The 23,707-nt window shown below is 43.3% G+C and overlaps 2 protein-coding genes across 9 annotated transcripts in view; both read right to left on the bottom strand.

The window, feature by feature from the left end:
* Window positions 1-52: 52 nt before the first annotated feature.
* trap1 (TNF receptor-associated protein 1) lies at window positions 53-15,196 on the bottom strand. The gene is made up of 18 exons (XM_031312279.2): window positions 14,962-15,196; window positions 14,398-14,568; window positions 14,208-14,290; window positions 12,010-12,150; window positions 11,224-11,295; window positions 10,914-11,074; window positions 10,652-10,761; window positions 10,484-10,557; window positions 6,518-6,673; window positions 6,106-6,226; window positions 5,880-5,949; window positions 4,289-4,436; window positions 3,981-4,166; window positions 2,299-2,437; window positions 2,106-2,191; window positions 1,775-1,920; window positions 1,444-1,516; window positions 53-891 (listed from the first exon to the last, which is right to left on the bottom strand). The coding sequence occupies exons 1-18, from the start codon at window positions 15,080-15,082 to the stop codon at window positions 790-792; spliced, it is 2,160 nt and encodes a 719-aa protein (XP_031168139.1). The 5' UTR covers window positions 15,083-15,196; the 3' UTR covers window positions 53-789.
* A 707-nt stretch (window positions 15,197-15,903) lies between these two features.
* The window catches only part of crebbpb (CREB binding protein b), a 52,210-nt gene continuing 44,406 nt past the window's right edge, over window positions 15,904-23,707 (bottom strand). For 7 of the 8 annotated variants that reach the window (XM_031312306.2, XM_031312310.2, XM_031312312.2 and 4 more), the window contains 5 exons: window positions 23,449-23,614; window positions 20,445-20,612; window positions 20,032-20,193; window positions 19,364-19,645; window positions 15,904-19,254 (listed from right to left, as the gene is read on the bottom strand). In XM_031312306.2, the coding sequence (XP_031168166.2) occupies window positions 16,897-19,254; window positions 19,364-19,645; window positions 20,032-20,193; window positions 20,445-20,612; window positions 23,449-23,614 (3,136 nt within the window). In that variant the 3' untranslated portion in view covers window positions 15,904-16,896. The remainder of the gene's footprint in view (window positions 19,255-19,363; window positions 19,646-20,031; window positions 20,194-20,444; window positions 20,613-23,448; window positions 23,615-23,707) is intronic. The other variant, XM_031312309.2, reaches the window with a different exon arrangement.

Genomic DNA, 23,707 nt, shown 5'->3' with positions numbered 1-23,707 from the left:
TCACCTTATTAGCAATACACACAAGACACCAAAAGCTCCATAAATGCTTATACAGTATTTTAAATCCATTTTATTAGTACCAATGACACCTGTTGAGAATCCATGTTTGACCACTGACAGAATGACAAGTCACATTTGCAGCTCATACACCATCTACCACCATCTTTCATTTGATACCAGTTCAAAAATATTTAATCACACGAAATAGTCCCACATTTGAAGTATTCAGCTTCATCATAAATTGCAAAACATAAAATAAATAATGTGAAAAAAGACGAACAATTTGAGGGATTTTGGGCAAAAAAACAAGGGCTTATAAAAAAAAAAAGAGCATTAACAGCGCTATTCAGCAGTGATAACATCTTTATCTTTAATTAAACCATCTCTTACTGCTTCAAATCTCTACTGCACACTTTAGAATAGAACTTTTTTTTAGCATGACAAACGTCTTAATGCATCTCTTTTTACTTTTGCCTGCTTTCTCCACTTCATCTCTACATTGTTTGCATCCATATTATTGAAGATGTGGACGAGCCTGAAGAAAGTGTGCTGAATACAGAGCATAAAGACATACAAGTGTTTACAAAGCTTTCAGCAGTTAATTGTCACTCCATCTGAGCTTTAAAAGCCTTTACAAGTACTCCAGAGGGGGGGTGGGGGGAAGATGTGATTTTATGGTTCCAGGCCTGCAGTTCTCCAGCTTTGTACACCCTTCAGCTGCTGTAAATGCTTCAGTCCACTGTCATCAAAACCAAGTCAGTCTGCACTGTTCATGTCTGTAAAGAGCTCTCAGTGCTTCTCCAGAGCTTTAGTCAGCAGGTCGTTAAGGCGGGAAATCATCGGTCGGGGATCGTCGTTCAGGCCTGCTGTGATCATGGCGTTATCATAGATCTGCAAAATATAGATGAAGAGAAATAATGGTGTGAAACTGCACTGGTAAGACTTCAAGCCAATTAGCAAATCACTTTAAGAGAGACAAATATCCCACAAAAAGTTGATTATGTGCTGCCAGAACAGACAATTTTAATGTCATAAATTGTGAATGGTTTCTTCTGACAGTAATCATTCACTTCTACTCTTTGAGTGCTGTGTAAGCTGTTGTCAATAACTCAAGACTTCCTGCACATGTTTCAAAGTAAAAGTCTACCAGGAGCAGGAGGGATTATGCCCTTTTTGAGCAGCTGGAATGCTTTCAAATGTGAAACTTATGCAGACATGTTGAGTTTCCTGACCAGTAACTAAACTAAACTTTCCAGCAACTCTTATAAAAACAGTATGGCATGACCTTATTGTTGGACTAATGGAAACTGTTGTGGAAATGATTCTGAACTTATCAAGACAACAATGAGGCTTTTTTTTTTATTTGATGGAGCAGATCAGCAAACAATAATGGCCTTCTTACTATAAATGATGTTTTCCATATGCAGCTCTAACCCACAGTACCTGTTCCAGTAGCAGTCCAGCCAGTTCAGAGTTTGTGTCCTTCAGCGCCTGCAACTTCTTGATCAGATCATGGCTGTCAGATGGTAAAATAAAGTACAAGATAGTGAGAGCTGGACACAAAAACACATTTAAAGTAATCATTTTTTTTTTATTCCATCTTGTAAAATACACACACACACACACACACACACACACACACACACACACACACACACACACACACACACACACACACACACACACACACACACACACACACACACACACACACACACACACACACACACACACACACACACACACACACACACACACACACACACTCTCTCACCCTGCATTGATCTCCAGTGTGGGCTGCAGTATCTGAGCCCTCTCCTCAGGGGTGCGAGCCAGCTGCTGGGTGCGGAGGAAGTGGCGTGCAGCACCCATTTCCAGCACTGTGATCATAGCTGGGTGGGTGTCCAGGCGTGGAGTCAGCTAGGGGCCAAATGAGAAAAAAAAAAGTATTATGCAACGTGACATTTTTCAGACCAAATATGAGACCAACTTAAAAAAGATCTGACATAAAAAAAAAAACAATTTCACAATTATTTGAATCCACGACTGATCCGATTTCTTGTCAGGAAAAAAACATTTGAGTCCTTGACACATGTAAGCTTTACCTTTATGTTGGTGACTCGGGGGCCCAAGGCATTCTTCATCCAGGAGATCAGGTCATCGGCCTGCTCCTGCGTCAGGCGCTCAGAGGCTGCAGGAGAGAAAAGGCAATGAACAGGAGTGAGGACTACAACCATGACACGGAGTTGTCCTGCTACATTGCTCAGCTTTAACTGGACATATGAGAGAGGAGCAAACCGGGCTTGCTGTCTTCAAACTTCTCCTCTTTGTAGTGATCCACCACGATGTCAGTCTCCACTGAGATCATCTTCTTCTTGTCGAACTCCCTGAGGTGGAGCAGGGTCAGCTCATCAAACTGCTCGTAGCAGAACAGCACCTGCACGTACACGAAAGACCCAAGTGAAATTTCCGCAGCAGCTTTCACCCTTAATGAACAGCTTTTATTCTCATTTGGCAATATAAAACTGGGCCTACAATAACATGTAGGGCGGCCAAAGGCCTTTATACATACCTTTTTAGTGCATTGAATACTAAGCTAATAAAATAATAAATTGTTGGCATGATTTTATAAATCGTGTTTAAATGTTAAACATACATGTGGCAAAGTGAATGCTTAGAATTAACTGCATCTGTGGGTGTCTACCTTAGTGACTACTTCTTACCTATAGACCAGTAAGCCTATCATTGTTTTTTTCACAAATAGGCTGATTTATATTTGCCAATAAAATGTTGAATTCATGTCATGTTACATATTACTTTCTTTTTAAACTTCATAATTTGGTGGCCCCCTGCAGTAACTCTGAGGACTCCCTAGGGGTCCCCGACCCCCTGTTGAAGATCTCTGCTCTATGTTAGGAATTAAAATACCTATGCATTCATCTGGACAAAGGCCAACTGATATAGTAAACACGGTACATTAAAGTTCAAGACACAAAGTGGCTCAGATTTTCACTGTAAGCAAAGACATTTTAGATTTAAATGAATTATATCTTTCTATGTATAATTAAAAAAAGAAAATTCTTACACAACAAGTGTGAAAGGGACATGGGACAGAAGAACACATCAATAGGAATATGGCCAACAATGCAACTGGAAAATAAGAGCCGACTGACTTCCGTTAACAGCTCAATTGATTTACGGGAACAATGTGATAAACTGCCCTCTGTGAGGTAGAGCTTAGATCGGCCCAAAAAAATCAAACCCGAACCTACCCGAGCACGTTGCGTCCGAGCCCGGCCCGGCCCAACACATTAACTGTAATTATGAGCCCGAGCCCGATTTAAACCCGACAATTTTTTAATACGTGGGCCGCTGACGTTCTCAACTACAATTCAGAGTTGTTTGAACTGCAGAAATCTGTTTAGAATAATGCAACAAGGACGAAGCCTGTAAACTGCGCTGTTTGTTTATTCAGAATGGAACGGATCGCAAATGGATCCGAATGAAGAAACGTAAAAAAAAGAAACAATGATGAACAACATATTGTTGTCACTGCCCACGACTTGTTTAAACTGCTTCCATACCTCCGACTTTCCTCCACACTTGCTCAAAGTTAATTCTCCTGTTTTTCTTTTTTTCTTTACATCTTCAAGCTCCATGTTGCACTTAAGATACACAATACGGCCCAGCAGGCCCGGTTTGATGCGTGCGAGAGGAGACTCCGCGCATGAAGTGCTGCATTTTGTAACTGCAGCCTAAATTTTGTACACATTTGTTACTTGTATATAGCTTATACATATTTCTAATATTTCTGATTATGGCATAGCTTTCTCCCCACCCAATTATGCTAAATAGGTAATGGATCGGGTCGGGCTTGGGCTCGGCCGAGAATCTAAACTCTACTGTGAGGTGCTACAAAATATTTGAGATTTTTTTTCTTATATCGCAAGTTAAACATTGATTTCACACCACTTGCTCACCTCCATGTCTTTCTGTTTCATGGCCTCATAGTAGGGGGAGTGCTCTGCAAGATGGCGGTTGGGGGCGCACAGGTAGTAGATGTTGCGTGTGCCAGCCTTCATGCGGGAGGAGTACTCCATCAGATTGGTGTGCTGGCCCGCTGGCAGAGCAGAAGACTCAAACCTCAACAGCTTTGCAATATCCTCCTGTGCAGAGACAGCATGGAGGGTCAAACAGTATTGCAATCATATTCAGGATACCATATTCCCACTGCTTTTTACATTTGTAAAAAAAAAAAAAAAAAAGTTGTTTGCATTTTCAAAGTCACCTTGACGTCTTGTTCCTGAGTGGTGACGATGCCCTCCCTCATGAAGAGGCCGTAGTCCTCAAAGAACTTGTTGTACTTCTCTGGCTCCTTCTTGCTTTGGTCCAGCAGGAAGCGGATCACCCTCTGCTGCAACACGTCACGGAGCTTCCTGAAGCCAGAGGTGAGGGTAAAAAAAATAAATACAAGTAAAAGAACTGAGAAATGCATTATGAATGTATGAGTAAATCCTCCAAATTTTTTTTTGATTTTGATAATAAAGAGTAAGAGCAAGACAACATGGTGAAACATAAGTGATGATACCTTAAAAGGTCCAATATGTAATATATTTACTGTAATAAAACCAAAAATGACCCCAATGCGTCATCAGATATTAAGGAAACATGCTAAGTTGAAATACTATCTTTTCTGACAACAGTGCTAATGCCAGTATTTTCTCCTTTTGAAATTTCCGTTCCGTGATGGAATTTCTGTTTATTGTTGTTATCAACTGCCCAGTTTGTCAGCCAGGCCGGGTTGCCAGATATACCTATAAAAACGTAAACCCAGCGCGCTACAGCTGTAAGGTTAGTGTAGACATGAAAGCAGCAAAGAAATGAACAGGATCAACGGAGATAGATTCTACCCGACAAAAAAAAAAACGGCATGTTTCTAATAGTTGACCAGAGACGTAACAAACCTGTCTGGGTAAATATTGGAGATGTATTTGAAAGATGGAGACAGCTTAGAGCCCAAAAGGACGCCGAGTTGGCTAATTTCCTCCTGAACAGGTAAGCATTAGCTTCAGGCTAATTTATCACAGCTACTAGGGACGGGCATTTTATGTCATTTCAACATTTGTGTAGCTACTCACATTGAATTATATAGCTAGAGTACCCGAGTTGGTTACTCGCAAAAACAACTGAGACACAGCCAGTAAAGTGATCCCGGCTGGTCCTGGCTAACGCCGCCATGCTAACGCTGCTAACCCTGCTAACTGCTAACGTACGTAAGTACCAGGCAAGCGGGCTGGTGGGCTGTAAATCGGGAAGAGAGGACCTTGAGTTTGCAGTGTTTAGCGATTGTTGCCGTAATTCTAAGCCAATAAAGTGTGTTCAGTCGGGTGGAAAAGGGCAGCAAGGTAGTATTATTTTTAGCGGTTCCTATCGTAATTCTAAGCCGAGGAAGTGTGTCTGTCTGGCATGTGGAGAGGACGGCGAGGTTGTGGGATTTTTAGCAGTTCCTACGGTAATTCTAAGCCGAAAAAGTGTGTCTGTCAGTTGGGTACAGAGCTCCGCGTGAGCACAGGCTTTTATGACTGTCAATATAGCCAGCATCTAACGTTAGCTACTCCACTGTGCTATGGAGTAATGTCTGGCTATGTGAGTCAAGCGTCTAGCAACACTGTTGTGGATGCTCCGGTCTCAGCCTGGCAACCAACGTGAACTTTGAGTCTGGGGAGGAGGGGGCGGGGGAGACGACTCTCTCCAGTATTTTGAATTTGTACTGCAGTAACTATTTTAAACACTAGCTGTCAGTATTACATATTGCACCTTTAAATACAAAAAACAAACGGGTGAGTTTCATAGTCAACGGGGCAAAACTGGTGTTTTACCTGATGAGGGCGCTCTCCTGCAACAGCTCTCTGCTCAGATTCAGTGGGATGTCCTCGCTGTCCACCACACCTACACACACACACACACACACACACACACAGAGACAATGTTCAGCTCAGCACTGAAAAAAAAAAAATAATTCATATAATCATGCATTTAGAAACAGTAGAGTAAAAACAAGCAGCTCCACCAGGAGTGGGTGGAGGCACTTGGGAGGATCCAGACCTCGGAGGAAGCGCAGCCACTTGGGCAAGATGTCAGTCGCTTTGGTCTGGATCAGGACCTTCCTGCTGAACAGAGCCACACTGGAGCCCATCTCCCTGCTCACATCAAACATGCTCGGCTTCTGTTGACAAATACATTATTTGTAATAAAGATAAATTAATGGGTACTCGCTACCACCGACAAAACAAATTGTGTTACATAACATGATCTTTCACACAGGTTGGCATTATTTTAGCGGTTGTTGTGACACATTTATAGACTGGAAGGTTGCTGGTTTCAATCCCAGATTAGCTGAGTGGGGGGGATGTGAAACAGAAACATTCACTTTAAGTTGGCTGGTGAGATTTTCCGCTCAGCAGTGAAACAAAAACAGTTTGAAGTGTCGACACTGTGCCAGTCCTGAGCTGCTCACCGTGTCAGGGACATAAAAGATGCTCCGGATGTTGAGCGGGGCGTCGGCACGGTAGTGCAGCGTGTAGCGAGGCTTGTCGTAGGCTTGGGCGACGTAACGGTAGAACTCCTCATGCTGCCAGTCACTAATTTCCTTAGGCTCCATCATCCACAAAGCCTGATAGAAGACAGAGGCCAAAAAACCATTAATAATAAAGAAAAGAAAAAATCCCACATAAATACATTTTAAAGTATTACAGTGATACCTAACTCCAGATGTATTCTTCAGCTCACACTGCATAATTTTTTATCTGCATAAAATTTTATTTCACTAGCAGATATCACCATGAAACTTTCCCAGTTGATTACTTACATTAATGAGAAAAAAATGTATTACAAGTTTTCTGTAGTAATTTAATGTTTAAACATGCAAATTATGCATTATCTAATTAAATATGCGCTAATTTGCATATATTTTTTAAAATGAAATTTGAGTATTGGATAAAGCCAGGTTCAAAATTATTTTTTCATTGTGTTCACATATTAGATGGGAAAAAATGACATAGGTATTTGTGGATATCTACTTTTGTTATCCTCAATAAATCAGAACATACTGTCTATAGCCTTAAAAAAATCAATTTTCGCCATGTTTTTTGGAATAAAATGTTATATAAATCAGGCTATGACTATGCTCACCTAATAAGAGCGTTCACCCCATGTTGGCTGAGTCCTGCAGTGGCCCGGGTTCGAGTCCGACCTGCGGCCCTTTGCTGCGTGTCATCCCCTATCTCTCTCTCCCCCTTTCATGTCTATCCACTGTCACTATAATAAAGGGAAAAAGCCCCCAAAAAATAATCTAAAAAAAAAAAAGACTGGAAAGTTTGGTGTATATAGGTGCTACTGAAGTGGAGATTTCTGACTTGGAGTATGAGAGAAAATTCATTTTGAGAGAACAGGCTTTAAAGATTTATATTGTAAAATTCCACACATTTCTATATGAAAACATTACTAACAAGCAAAACAACTGGCCAAGTAATTGTAGACCATGTCTAGCACATGAACAATGACAGCTGAATAAAACAACATTGCCAAATAAGACCTTCAACTTACCACAGAGAACCACAAATACAGACACACAAACTTATCATCAGAACTGCAACTCTAGTCTTCTATGTCCATCGGAACACACAATGTCCACAGAGAACACAAAGTTCACCCATGAGGGTTGAAAGCCTAGCTCTCCATGCCTGCACCATATGTAGGCCCCTCATCCCTCTCTTGCTGATGCCTTTTCAACTTTTTAGCTGTGCTCAGAGTCTTTCTGCAACGTTTTGCACTCTCAGACTGGATGTATTCGGCTTTTGCGATCCTCAGCATGTCAGTTTCCCTGATGGTGGTGACGGTAATGACAGTGCTTTCCAGCCAAAGCTTATCCATAATGGCAAGCATGGCAGAGGCCCCCTCATTAAAAGTTGAAATGGCCATACTTGCTGCTGCCTCAACCCTACTCTTACCCACAAACACTGTTTTTGGACAGCGGGCCCATATGACTGAGCTGAGGCACTCATTCGCATTTTGAGTGCCACCATGCTACATGTGCTGCAGCAGGCTGTCACTTGACATGCGGTGGTACACAGGGATCAGCTTCTGGCCCACCTCCCGAGACAAAAAGTTTCCTGCACGGAGCCTGTGGCTTTCTGGAGTTTCTCCATTTTCCTCCGCTCTCCTATACCACCAGGACAGGTTGCACCTGGTGTGCAAGGGGACTTCTTCACAGGACATGCTGTGGAGGAGACCAGCCCAGATCTCATTCTTCATTTTGTCTAGGGAACCCTGGTTATTTAGAATTGCCCCCTGTAATAATTTTGTAATGTTTTACATTTTTTGGCAGTTAATTTTCCCAGACCCTTCCACCCTAATTTGCGTTCAGCACTTCATTTTCATAGTGCTGTGCCCATACGCTTATGGGCATGGTTGATGCATTCTAATTTCACTACCTCATGCCCAGGGTATGGGTTGAGGGATACCACCTCCCTGAATGCAGCACTGTCTGACACCACCTCACAGCATCTGAATATATCTCAGCTGGTGGCGACTCACGGACCTGGCCCACATCCTCTTCGCTGCCTCCTGCTCCATAGCCTTGTTTGAGCCCCTAAGATTTTGTGCACAGTCATGTGTTTCTCTCCAGCTATCAATTTCCTCATCTGTAATCTTTCCCTCATGCCTGGCAGCTTCTTTAAGGGCACACGCGTGGCAATAGGAGGATAGAACCTCAAAGTCGATCACCAGTCCTATGTGATGTGAACCCTCTTTTCTGCCATCAAAAGACACACTGATATTTATGACTGCATCTGCATCCTCCCTCAGCAACTCTGCCACATCTGCATCAACATCCGCATAGGCCTGCCTGACCTACTCCCTGGTCCTGTGCAGTGACTCCAGACCCCTCTCAGTTTCTGCTGCTAAAATGAAATGTGTATTGTATCAATAACTGTTCATTTCATTTGGTTTGTTTTTATAGATACAGTACACAAAAATCTGTACTGTAAAAGTAAAACTGACCAACGCAACATAATGAATGAGATGGCACTTTATTCTATTCTAATAAATCCATCCTTATTCCATCCATACAAACATTGTTGTAACAGCCACATGTATTGGGCTATTTCTGACATTAGAAATTCTACAGACTGCTTCAACTTTTCTGACACAACCCTATTTCCATACCTGTCACTCTCTTGCCGTGCCTCTGATAAATTTTAAGGTGAAGGCCAGGGAGCCCCAACACCTTGCTGATTTTTCTGAGAGCTGCATATCCCAATCCTAACTCGTGTGCCAAGAGGACCATTCGCACATTCACATCAAATGCGACATCGTTCCTGGACTCATCTCGAAGTCGCGTAGACGTGTACACGCTCCTGCGGTACTTGTCACCTTTGCACAGACAGCACTCGAGCAATAAACTGCTACAGAACCCAGGATTCTGTGGATCTATATTAATTTGTATCTATATTCATGCGCCATCTTGAAATACGTTAGCTGGTAAGGGACATACAGGACATACTGCTCCGCCTTTCACGTTTTCGCTGTCACATGATAAAATCACAGGTGCTGGTAATGCTGCTAATGGGTATTAGGGCTGGGCGATCAAATATCATGATATTCTTGACCAAATACCTCGATATCGATACTGCGGCGATATTCTAAGGTTGACAATTGGTGCTTTAACAAAATATCTTCACACTTAGACATTATGTCTACATTACTGATGATTATTTATCTAAAATCTAAGTGGGGAAAAGGCAAATAATAGAACAGCTAGAACAGTCCGGTAAGTTCAGAAAATTACATCACTTTACTGTAATGCAGCCTTTAAAACCAGTAAAAGACAACACTTATGTCATATCATGATATTACGATATCCAAAATCTAAGACGATATCTAGTCTCATATCTCAATATCGATATAATATTGATATATTGCCCGGCCCTAATGGGTATAGTAGCTTCCCGGCCCCGGCAAGTTTGAAGAAGGAAACATGGAGGACCACATGTATTCAAAATCCAAATTTCAGGAACATGAGTCTTCTTCTTCACCCAGAAAAAGGATATTGAAAAGAGCAAGAGGCCGGCGTCATCAGAAAAAAGTGTGAAGGCTACTGTAGGTGTAATACGTACTTTGAACTGCGTGGCGCGAGAGAGTTGATTGCGATATATGATATCAATGCTAGATGGGAGGAATTCCTACACATTGGACCTTTAAGGTTCACAATAGGGACACAATATCAGCATGAGAGCAATAGTGAAATGTTTTGTATTCTTGGGTGATTGTATTATGTGATTTTTGTTTTGCATTATGCAGAACTTGCTGTTAAAAACAGCTGCACTGGTCAAGCAAAGTTCCACCGTATTCATACCATGTATTTTGTGAATTTTTAGAGTCTTTGGATTGAGACAGAGAGAACAACAGAATCAGAGAGGCTCACCTGCAGTGTGTTCAGCCTCCGTCCGTTCAGGAAGATGGGGAAGCTGACAAAGTTGCTGTACTTTGTTACAACATCTGAAAGAGATTCAACAGCTTGTAAGGACACGGAGTGATGCTACACTAATGTGTCCTATCACTGCAGGTATAGAAGCAGCTCCGGCAGTTATACCTTTAACTCTGTCCTCAGCGGAAAACTCCTTGCAGTCGTCTTTGAGGTGCAGCACGATCTTTGTTCCCTGTTGAACACCACTGGCTTCAGCGATCTCAAAAACTCCGGAGCTGAAGAAGACAACGACAGAGGATCCCATTTGGTTATGGTCCTTTCACAGATGTATGTATTCACTCTTTGTTCTGCTGCAGAACCAAAATATCCTTTTCCTACTCTTGATGTTGATATTAAAGATCATTCCCATCCCTTCTCTCCCTCTCACCCGTCTGAGGACCACTTGTATCCGGGTGCGTCGGGCTCAGCGGACCGCGAGTAGACGTCAACACGGTCAGCCACCATGAAGGAAGAGTAGAATCCCACACCAAACTGACCAATGATGGTGCTGCTGGCCTCTGCCTGGTTCTGCAGGGCATCCAAAAATGCCTGCAGTGTGGGGAAGAGATGATTATTATGACAGAATGAGGAGGATACATCGAAAATACAGGTGTGACATTCGTAGACATAAACTGATGGATTAATTGGATTGTTAATCGTATATCCAAACACTAGTTGAGTCTGTGGAAGAACGTCACCTTGGAACCAGAGCGGGCGATAGTTCCCAGGTTGGCCACCAGCTCCTCTTGGTTCATCCCTACTCCTGTGTCCTGTTAAGAGTACAGAAAATCCCAGTCACTCAAAAATTCATTATAGCTTGTTGTATGATATCCATCCACCAGGTGGCATCTATTTCAAAGACAGACCAGGAACCAGAGTTCACCAGAAGCCCCTTTTCACCGCAGTAACCTGGTTCCTACTTGCGTTTCCACTGTATTTCAGAAACTGGGACATTATGGATAAACCTCATTTAAAAGACTACAGTGGGACCAACTATGTCATTTTTATGCACTGTGTGGTAGGGAAGAGAAGTGAGTCGTTGTGGGACAATCAATGGAAGAAGTGATGCTGATATTGGTTTATGGTTAACTCTGAATCTAGGAGACTGCTGAACAGAAACATGTCACTCTGTAGCCCAAAGTGGCTTTGAGAGCATCAAACCCACTTCATAGTTTTTTGGTTTGCATCCATTGTGATTCTTTTTTTTCCTACAATCTTGTATCCCAATTTCTGCCAGATGCTGAGACATCTTCTCCAGCTATCAACTCCTGCTCCCTCTGAATGACCTCCTCTCCCCTAACACTGGTGAGGGCCTGGTCCTACACATTACATTCCTGCAGTGGAAAAGGGCTATGTTGTAGGTTTAACAGAAAATAAACAAGAAAGACTGAAATACCAACAACACACAGAAAACTGTCAAAAAGAATAATGCCAATCAACCATAACTTATGCAGACTGCACATTTTACACAGTCATGGGTATACCTGAATGGTGAAGGTGCCCTTGGCACCATCGGTCTGCAGGTGGATCTCCATCTGAGCTGTTTCACCACCTGCTGTCACCAGTTTGTGGCGCAGTTTTTCCAGAGCGTCACTGCCGTTGGAGATCAGCTCCCTGATAAACACCTGGTGGGATAAGGAAGAGAAGAACAGTTATAGTTCATATACTGAAATGTCAGTCCAGCTAATGCTACATTGACATTACTACGTTTTCATTTTAAAACAGTGTTTTAAAACTAAAACATTCTCCGTCCTCACAAGTGTTTTAGAAGTAACCCTCCATCAACGCCTGAAAACGCATATCACAGACAATTTAAGTACACTGGACACAGGAATTGTGGCACATCGCTAAAAGAACAGCTTGCTTCCTGCACATGTAGGCCGTAGTAGCATTATAAAGTGCAGGATTTAACTGCAAAACAGCTGCTAGCATCGACAACAAGGTCAGAGGGTAGAGGTCGACCGATTCATCGGTTTTGCCGATTAATCGGCACCGATAGTTGATTGGTGGAACTATCGTTATCGGCAAAAATCCATACCGTTTTTCCTGGTTGCGTCCATTGCTGGAGTGGCTGAGAAGCGCGCACTGTCATTCATTACACAGTACGCGATAGCTGAGAAGGGTCTGCTGGCATCATGCATTACAATAGCGGCCTCTAGAGGCGAAATAAGAACTATCACTGATGCCTTGTGTTGTTTATTTTCGACACGTGTTACTGCGCGCTGCACGGAGAGCACATGCTGTGCGGAGAAGGCTGACATCAGATGCGCGTTTAAAGTATCGACAGCGAAAAGGTATGTATACAGTACATTTTGTCATATCATTATAAAGTTAATAATTTGTTGAATAGATGCTGCATTAGTAGAGAAAGAACAGCACAACAGTATGTTTGTTTGCTTTCGAGGCGGAGATGACGCTAAACATTAGTAGTAGGCTAACTTACCTCAAGCGGTTAAAACACTGACAAAAATAAACGCAAGTCCGACCCAAATGTCAGAATCAGAACCCTAAAGGATCGTCCACGATCCCAAACGGCACCTCTGATTCATATTTAGATAATTTAATAACAGTTAAACGTAGAGACTTACTGATTGCTGCAGCTAAAAGCTAACGAGTTAACCGTCACGGGGGTGTCTTTGGTGTCTTTCTAGCCTTTACAGGTGATTTTTTTATCCAGCCTGGAACTTGTACCTTTTTTTGGGGTTGTTGAGCATTAAATCCAAACTGTTACATCCAAGATTTATCCACTTGATGTCCATAATTTATCACGTTTTCGGTCATTTCTGCCGCTAACTCCGTGCTACCCATAGATAGTAGGTGCTACCGACAAGGGAATCTCCCATGATGCCTTTGTTTATGTTTTCAACCAATGGGAAGGCAGGTCCGTCACACATTACGCCTTATATGGGCATCCAAGTGAGAACAAAAAGTATAGTGGGAAAAATAGATCCCTCCAGGTCAGAGATCGTCTGTTACCGTTGTCCTTTATATGAATTATAATGCTCATTATGTTTATTTTTGCACTGGATGACTCCAAATATGTAGAAGAACTGTTTTAGACAACACACATGCTTGTGTAGCATTGCTGTGGGTGTAATATCAATAAATATGACATTATTATTTTGATTATTGGCAAAAGCGCCTGGACTTTTTTTGAAACAATGTATGTATTTTGTCAACTGTATAAGTTATAAATACTATCGGTCGATTAATCGGTTATCGGCAAATGCGGCCCAACCTAGCTATCGGTATCGGTAAAATCCACTATCGGTCGACCTCTATCAGAGGGGGCTGTAATTCATTATCCATGTTGAATTTACCACTGGTTGTCAAGGCTGATGTTGTTTGTTCTTCTTCTGGAAAAGGGTCACATGATAGGGGCCAATTAGGAAACACGTTGAGACTAATAAGACCCAATCAGGTAGCGAACGTGGGTGTCTGAGTCATCATTTGCAAAGGTCTCCATTTCTGTCCGTCCAGACTAAAATGCAAAGTTTTCAAAACTAGTTTCCAACTAACAAGTTTCCAAATGCCTCTCCGTTTTAGGGGCTCAAAAAACATCGAAGTAGCGTGGACACCGAGGCGTAAACGTAGCAATAGATATGCGTTTTAAAACGGAAACCTATTAGTGTGGATGTAGCCTAAATTGTAGATTATCTCTCTTTCTTTCAAACACACTTACCTCTTTCTCTGAATACAAGGACCTGGCAACAATGTCCAGCAGTTTTTTCGTCTCAGCCTGAAATTCATGTTTGGACAAGCTACCTGCACGGATCAAGGGGTAGAACAACATTCAGATTATTTTTAATCTAACAAATGATCAGCTTCTCCGTGACATTAAAGGAGATGTATGTCTGCAGCTCTTACAGCACCTTGAACAGACTCTGTATCACTGATGATAGTGTGCAGAGGCTCCTCTTCAGGCTCTTTCTCTGCCTCCTGGGTGCTGTAGTAAGACTGCTGGCTGAAGCCGAGACAGGACCGCTGGGAGCTCCACACTTTGGGCCGACTGCTCCACCTCTGCTGCTGCCCAACCTGCAGGTCTGATACAGGAACCAATTAACTCTCTCAACTAAACATTTTCATGAGTAGTGTTTACAGACATACTTGAAAACATGAACCTATCAGTTTGATACAGCGCCCCTTTATTCATGATTTGATGCTGATATTGTTAAATCATAAAATGTATCTATTTTGGGCTATAAAATGACAAATAAAATCAGGACACAATCAGTTCAGTCCCACTCTGATGTCATGATGTAATAACTGAGTCATTCATGTTTAGCAGTTTTGTAGTATTGTAGTTTCTAACTAAGCTATCGTGTCGTTAGACTGCAGGCTGGTAAATGAAGTAGAATTGAGCCTCAGCAGTTTACATCACTGTCATCTTGTAGCCGTCAACTAACTCGGCTAGCTCACAAACAGCTTAATGTTACCTCTGGTGAAGGAGCGCGAGGTAATTCGGCTGCTCAGCCCTCGTGCACATGACGTTAGCCGTGAGTTGGTCCTCTGAGAGGAACCGAGGGCGAACCGAGCCAGCGCGAGACAGCGGGACATAATAACAAACGAAGGACAAGACGACAAGACGGGTCGACTGACCGAGGGACACACACGCCGTACGACGGTAGCACAGGCAGGACCCGCGACAGCGCCTTGTAATGACGTCAGTAGGGCGTCTACCACACTGCCCGATGAAAAGTGGAAATTTCTCCACTGTTTGTAAATGTAAAAAAAAAAAAATAAAAAAAAAAAAATTAAGTACACAGTTTAATTCCGCTGGTATGTATTAAAACACTACTAGTCGTATCTGTATCAATTCATACTTCATTATTTGACATAAATGAATTTGCCTGTCAAGGTCAAACAGTGGTCATCTTAACTATGTTATAAAAACAAATACAAATGTTTAAAATGATGTTACATGACATGTCATTTAGCTGACGCTTTTATCCAAAGCAACTTACAATTGCTATATATATATATATATGTGTCAGAGGTTGCACGCCTCTGGAGCAACTATGGGTTAAGTGTCTTGCTCAGGGACACATTGGTTGATGTACCGCAGTGGGAATCGAACCCAGCTCTCCCACACCAAAGGCATGTGTCATATCCACTGCGCCATCACCACTTAGTTAACACCTTTGTCATGTTGATGCTGAAACAATTAGTTTGATTAGTTGATAATTGTCTATTTTGATATTTGATTAGTTGTTGGACTTAGGGGGGGGCATTTTTTCCAAGCAAAAACATTTGATGGTTCCAGCTTCTCAAATGTGAGAGTTTCAAGTTTATCCTTGTCTTACATTATAATGTACAGATTTGTTGCACTGTTGCTGACCACAATATAGTTCTCTCAAAATAGAAACATAGAAGCAGAGTCTGTGGCACACAGGTTTATTTAACAATATGGTATATAAGTACGAAATGAGCCATTTTAACCAATTTGTACAGTGATTTCATTCTTATTTTCTGCATATTTACAGTACTGTCGAGCTGCATGATTTACATTAGAGAACAGTTCATCATCAAGTCAAGTTTAATGCAAGAGAGAAAATGATGCACAAAACTCCCTAAACACAAATCAGCAGTCAAACAAGTTAATTTCCCACCACAGGCAAAAGAGGTTCAGAACTTAATGAGAATTCCTTTTGACTGAGGGAGTCAAAGCATTTTTTTTTAAACATTTGCAAGACAAATACTGGGCCCAGGCCAGTAAAAAGAACATTCCGGCACCTGTGAACGTTAACAAGCCTCAATGCAGGTTTCTTTTACACCTGCTTTTTGTGTTTGGGTGTGTGCAATAGTTCCTAGATCTATACAAATACATTTATCTGCAAACAGGAAAGAAACTAAGGCTTTCCCAAAGGCAGTCCTTTTGAAAAATGGCATATTAGAATAAATTAGCCAGGAACAGAGAAAATGAGCAAGAGGAGAAACCTGGCAAAAATTCCCAGAAAATTATTTTACAGTCTTCTCAACACAAACACGATATTAATTTGCAAAGGTACAAAATAAAAAATTAATAATAAAATGAAATATTTTTTGTTTCGAGAAGTTTTGTTAAAAAAGTCAATACCAGAGCATAACAAATGAAAAACAAATGAAAACACCACAAAGACCAGGGCAAATTCTTGCATGGCTGGTCTGAACCAAAAATATATTCTTTGTGTCTTTGTTGTCTTCTTTTCAATAGCAATTATTAAATCACTCTCTGTGTTGGAAGAAAAAGCAGTCCCTTGGTTTAAGGAAAGTTCACAGTCTGTAGGCCTCATATGACTAATTTGTTTGTATTTCTTTTAGCTTTTTACATTAGCAAGTACAAAAAAATTCTCAGCTGAAAACAGAACAAGGCCTTTCTCTGTCCCAAAATGCTACAATCCTTCAACAAATTTCTCCAGCGTGTCTCCCGTCGTGTCACCCACCATACCCATGTCATTGCTCATCCCCCCTCTGTTTGGTGTGTTAAGTTGCGGGAGCATGGCACTCTGCTCCGGTGTTCCCATGTGTCCCTGCTCCATGGAGCCTGACATTGGGCCTCCAAGGCTGGGGTGGGGAGAGCTGGAGTGGAGGGCGCCGTGTTGAGGTGAAGGCTGGGGCTGTATTCTTGGGGAGGGACTGGAATGCGGGGGCTGCTGCGAAGGTGGACGGGGCGATTGCACTGGGGCTGGGGAGCGTACTTGGTTTCCCAGGGTGTTTGCCATCGTCTGGCCAGGTAAGTGAGCTCCTCCCTGGGCTTGGCCTTGGAGCATGTGAGGTTGTGGACTCATCGAGTTAGCCTGTGCTGGAGAGCCCATCTGCTGCTTTAACATCTGCTGCTGCTGTTGCTGCTGCTGAAGCATGCGCTGCTGGAGGAGGTTCTGGGGCCCATCCATGCCCATACCAGGTTGACCCATTTGAGATGTGGGAGGGAGCTGTCCCATGGGCCCTCCACCTCCTTGCATAGCCAATTGCTGCTGCATACGGAGCTGGGAGTAGCTTGCTGGCCCTGGCTGCTGCTGGGGGAACTGACCGTGGCCCTGAGGCATGCCTCCCTGCTGCTGCTGCTGCTGCTGCGCCTGCTGTTGCATCTGCTGCATCCTGAGCAGCTGCTGTCTGCGGTACAGTTGGGGATTGCCGTTTTGAGCAGCATTAATCATCTGGCCTTGGGGGCCCATGGTTGCCATGCTCTGGGGCCCTGCCTGCTGAGGAGGCTGCTGCTGAGGTGCCATCACTGGCCTCTGCACCTGGTTTGCCATGGCTGCCATAGCCTGCATTCCTGCCTGGGACCCAAGCATGGCCTGAGCGTTCTGCTGTTGCGCCTGCTGCTGTTGCTGCGGCTGGGTGGCCTGGTACTTGGCTGTCCTCTGTTTAATGAAAGCGGCCATGAGGTGGGGGTTAGACTTGAGGATGTTGAGGACCTGCTGTTGCTGCTGTGGGGAGCTGGGAGATTTGAGGGTGCGCAGTAATTCCTGCAGGGCACTCGGAGCAATGTTACCAGGTATCCCCCGTGGCATGTTTTGCTGCTGTGGTGTCATGCCCTGCTGTGAAGGCCCCTGGGGAGGCATGACCCCAGGCATTTGGAGGCCATGTTGCTGGGGCATCATGGGCCTCTGCATGAGCTGGCCCTGCTGGAGCATAGGGCTCCCCTGAACCTGCTGAGGAGCCATGGGGCCCTGTTGAGGAGGGACCTGTGGCTGATGACTCTGGGGATTTTGCATGGGATTCTGCATCCCTGGACCCCACTGGCCCTGCTGCATAGCCTGCATTACCTGGGGGCCCCGTGGCCCCTGCATCATCTGCATCTGCCCCGGCATGGGCCCCATCATTCGTGGGTGGTTTATGGGCATCCCATTCATGGCATAATTCTGCTGCGGTGGCTGCTGCTGCTGTTGTTGTTGTTGCTGCTGCTTTGCCTTGGCTACCATCTCAATCTGTCTGGCCACTTTCAGGGCTGCCAGCAGTGGCTGCTGCTGCTGCTGCTGCTGCTGTTGTTGTTGTTGTTGTTGTTGTTGCTGTGGTGGCTGAGGCTGCTGTTGGTGGGGCATGTTAGGCAGAGGTGACTGCTGCTGATGAAGAGGGGATGACTGAGGCCCTGGTTTGCCCTGCGGCCCTGGTGTTGGGGGCTGGCTGCTGCGGCCATTGTTGGGGAAACCCTGGGCAATATTGGCAGGGTTTGGTGGCTGCTGTTGTTGGGGCTGGTTGGGCATGGGCTGGGGGGTCTGGGGTGTATTAGGCTGCTGCACAGAGTTGGGGGTGTCAGGGGCAGCTGAGGTAGGTGGAGATGGCATGGGCATACCCCTTCCAGCCATGGTTGCCATTCTGCGGCGCATCATTTGAGCTTGCTGGAGCCTGTGCTGCAGCTGCTGCTGACGGAGTTTGTGCTTGATGTTGAGACAGAAGGGAACAGGACACTTGTTCTCCTGACAGTGCTTGGCGTGATAACAACATAGAGCGATGAGCTGCTTGCACACAGGGCAGCCACCATTTGTCTTGCGCTTGCAGCCTTTGGTGTGTTGAACCACCCTCTTCATCTTCTGGCATGAAGGAAGAGAGCAGTTGGCATTGCGGCACTGGCAAGCATGGACCAGGGACTGGATGCAGCGCTGGATGCTGAGACGACGGCTCTCCTGAGGGCTCTTGGAGGCCTCTCCACCCTGACCGTTGCTGTCATCATCCAGACCTAGGCCCCACTTCACCATCTGGTGCTCGTGGCCCTTAGCGTTGTAGCAGTTAATGCATAGGTCGTAGTCCTGATGAAAGGTAAGGAAGACCCCATTAAGGTTGTGATACGATTTAAAATGTATTCATAACTGATACAGATTTCAAAACATATATCGGTAAAGTGCCATTATTGCCTACCTCGCAGACGGTGCAGTGCCAGCGAGTCTCTACATGGTGCTTGCACTCATTGCAGGTGTACACAAAGCGGTCCTGGCCTTGGTTGTGCAGCTCTACCAACATACACATTGTGCTCCATTTGCATCTTCTCAGTGAGCTGAACTCCCAGTGCTTGTCCCTGGCCAAAGTCAGAAAGGCATCACGGCCATCCATCAGGTCACAGGTCAACAGAGGGTCGGGGTCCATAATGGGTGGCAGAGTGTTAATGACTGGCCCAGCATGGAGGTGGATAACAAAAAACACCTGGTTGTAGAAAGAAGGAGAACCGTGTCAGTTAGTTGTAAGAACAGTCAAAGTATGCGGTTATAAATTCCCAACTCTCGGTCCATCCCATGTAGGAGGCAATTCCTACATGCGATGTATCTGAACTGTTCTCTGAAGCCAATGGATCCTGTTGTGTGCTTGTGTACTTACGTGCCCAGATGTACCTGTAAGATGTACAGTAACGAGAAAGAACCTGTTCTGTGCAATTATTTGGTCATCCATGTCAACCTACCAGCTTGGCTTAAAACTACAGTATAGTATCAAGTGTTAAAAACAACTTAGTTGCTACAATGTTGCATGAAATGGCATTTTAGTTATGGAAATGGATTGCAAAAAAATATGTCATAGTTGTTAGGGTTTCCCACCTCCTTATGTTTCTCCATCGTGGCATAGAGCTTCTGGGACAGGTCATTGGCTACATTCGGCATCCCAGGCTTTTTCTTATTGGCTCGGCTGACGCTGCTCTTGTTTTTGTTGGTTTTCTTGTTATTCTTTTTTTTGGCATTCTTGCTGTCAGCTTGGGCTCCCTTGAAATAGATGGACATGATTTTTTAGAAAGACTGCACAACAGACAAGATGAGGTTATGCAATTAAGCTGAGTGGTTATACGATGCCTGAATGACTGCTGAAAGCTTTAATATAATGAGGACTTGAGGATGATACAATCTGGAGTGAAACAGAGGCCTGAGCATCAGGCTGTTGATTTTGGCATAACAAGACCGTTCCTTTTATAAAAAACATTTCAAAATGCTCAATCCACCTAATCCATCTAACTCACCTCTGTCGTCTCAGTGGAGGCCGTGTTCTCCTCCTTCTTCCTCTCTTCCTCCTCCTGCTCTAGCTCCTTGATGCTCTCCTCCAGTACATTAGGCCAAAAGTCACCCTCAAAGTACGGCAACTCATTGGCACTGGTTAGACGGTCTTCTGTTGCCTGTTTGAAAATGTCCTGAACACAAACGCACAAAACTTCCATCAGGCAAGCTAGTAATACAGCTCTTAAAAAGAATGACAGCAAGTTTCATAAGTCGAGTCCTATATATATATATATATATTTTTGTTTTGTTTTGCTGCTAATGTTTTAATATTATACTGTAGCTTCCCAGTTGTGTTCCTTAACTAACTATAAATTTGAGGACCCTCTGTGTGTGCGTGTGTAAGTCTTTCAAATGTCTTGAGTAATGTTAATCCGATCTACTTCACACTTGGCTTTCTGGGTACCCAATGAACTTGGGGTTTTGTAATTTTGAGCAGTTTGGACAGCGTTTTATATTGGCTAATAATAAACTGAATAGACCACACAATAAAGGTTGAGGAGGAAAAAAAAATCACTGCCATAACACTGGCTGTTCTGTCTTTACCCTTCACAATAAAAGCCCAGCTTAAATTCACTCAGAGCTTTTGGCTAAGAGGAAACTTACTAAAAAGGCATTTATTGCCGACACTACATATCAAAGAAAAGCCAGACACTATATCGTATTAAGGTGCTGTGAGCTGTAAATTCATCACTTCTAAGCAGAAGGCAGAAGATAACGTAATCTTAGAGCTGAGCGGGCAAAGAGAGCTGTCTTCCTTTGTCCCACTTAGACTAGGTTGTGCAAGTGTGCTTAACATATAACACTAATAACATTACCGCTGGCAAAATACCTCCGCTATTTAAATCCATACTTTAACGTTACTTTATAACCGTCAAGCCACTAAGCCTGTTTGGAAATGACTACTTCTGCTGAAGTGTTAAATTCATCAACGATAATAATGACGAGACAAGACCGCACCCTGTCAATAAACACTGACTGTGGCAATATCAACATGCAATACCATTGACGAAAAAGACGCCACCGAAATGTAGTTAAAACAAAAACTCTTTATTTGAATTGCCTTCTACCTTTTCTTCCCCCCCTCTCGCAGGTTTTTGCTAACTGGGTGTCGGGACGGGCTGGATGGGTGGCACATGGCGCACTACCATGAGTCTGATTACTCCATATTTTAATTGTGATATTTTGTGAATAAAATCTGAATCTGCAACGAAACCAGTAACATTTCTCTTTTAGGTAAATGTAGTAGTACAATGTTTTCCTCTGATGTAGAAGTACACAGTAAGTCAGTAGTATAAAGTGGGGTTGCATATTAAGTGCTTTGGGGTCCTTTCTCTAAATAATTTTGGGGTACAATGGTTCTGGAGAAAGCTACAAGAAGCAATACACAGGCCAAGTCATCAGCCACTGTACTAGCGTATTAAAATCCAAACATTCACATTTTCTCTGTTGCACATTGTGATGTCTGACAACCTTATGGAAAGGATCCCTACAGAGGTAGACATTTTTTGTTAAAGAGTAAGATCCTTTTTGTTTAACATGAAACATCCCCAAACCCACCAGACTCCATTTAAATAAACATTTTATCATCGTAAAATACACTTCATTCAAAGTCAAGAGTAACAAAACTGTAAAGATGAGCCTATATAATTTAACTATATGCTGACTTAGAAGTGTAGTTTTTGTTCTCATACTTTTTTGCAATAATCTATACCAAACACAAGGGGGAGCCCCCCTATACTCCACACATCTGGACTGGACACAGTGACATGCTGATAACCATTTGTCTTGTCAGAAAGGATGATGCAAAGCATACAAATACTCTGGCTAAGAAAAGGGCTCAAGACAATATAAATAATTAACAGTCGATATCGGTATGTCTAGTCAACTTTCTCTCCATGAGAAAATCCTGTTGCAATGTGATTATATCAAGTGACAGTAAACAAATACACTAAATTATTGTCTCACGCCACCACTAGTTAACCAGAATGATCAAGATAATATTATATGCATAATATTAAACCAAAATAATGTGATAATCATTGTAAAATGTTCAGCCTACTCCAGAGTAGGCTCATAAAATCTATAAAGTAATGTGGTATGGCATCTGACTGACACCTAATCACAGACAGACAGACAGACAGACACCCAGACGTACGTACTATACTGTACAGTTATAACTAGTGGCAGAATTGTTAAAGTGCCCATATTATGAAAAAATCACTTTTTCTGGGATTTGGGGTGTTATGTTGTGTCTCTGGTGCTTCCACACACATACAAACTTTGAAAAAAATCCACCCATGCTGTTTAGAGTGAGATACGGTTTCTGAATGTGTCCTGCCTTCAGTCTCTGGGTGAGCTGTTCAAAATCGGCACGGCTTGTGACGTCACAAGCCGAAACGAGCAGGCTAACCGCAACCATTAGCTCGTAGCGTTAACATGCTAACGCTATGGCTAAGGCTAGCATGCTAACGCTAGCATGCTACCTCGTTCTCAATAGCAAAGCACTGCTACAACACACACAAGTTCACCATAATCTACAAAAGAACTACTTACATGTGCGCCCTCATTTAGAAGTCTCCCAGCTAATCCTTGTAACTGACCAAAATTGTAGAAACAGCCTTTCTTTTACTGTCTATGGAGCTAGCTAGCTGACATGATCTACATCTGAGCTACTGGGCATGTGCGAGTGCAATCAAAGATAGTACAGAAGAAGAAGAAAAGAGGTCTCACTCTGTAGCTAAAACAGAGACCAGCTGAAAAGAGGATCTGCAGCAGTGAGAGAGAGCGGTGCAGTACAACACAAATATGGTGTTTTTTGAAAATTAAACCATGTAAACCTATTCTGGTACAACCTTAAAATACAATTATGAACCTGAAAATGAGCATAATATGGCTGCTTTAACATATTGAAGAAAATCTTGACAGACAGAGCCTCCCACTGTAGTCACAAAGAGATCATTTTCTGACCTTGTAATCGTGTAGGATCCTCTCAGCAAAAGCCTTGTCCAGCATCTTTCTGTACCACTCTTGGAGCCTCTTGGGCTTGGGGATCTTCTGGTCAGGAGGGTGGCAGTGAAAAATGTAGTCATCTCCTTCGCTGGGTGGGCAGGCCCAGATGTGACCCATCACATACCTGAGGGAAACAAGAGTTGTCAGCCACGTGCAGGAATGATACATAGAGCATTAGTTGAAATTGTGCAAAACACTACACCGTGTAAAGTTACTC

This window comes from Sander lucioperca, chromosome 21 (assembly GCF_008315115.2).
Source record: "Sander lucioperca isolate FBNREF2018 chromosome 21, SLUC_FBN_1.2, whole genome shotgun sequence".
Lineage (NCBI taxonomy): Eukaryota > Metazoa > Chordata > Actinopteri > Perciformes > Percidae > Sander > Sander lucioperca.
The sequence above is the reverse complement of the archived record's forward strand: the minus strand, read 5'-3'. Positions and strand labels throughout refer to the sequence as shown.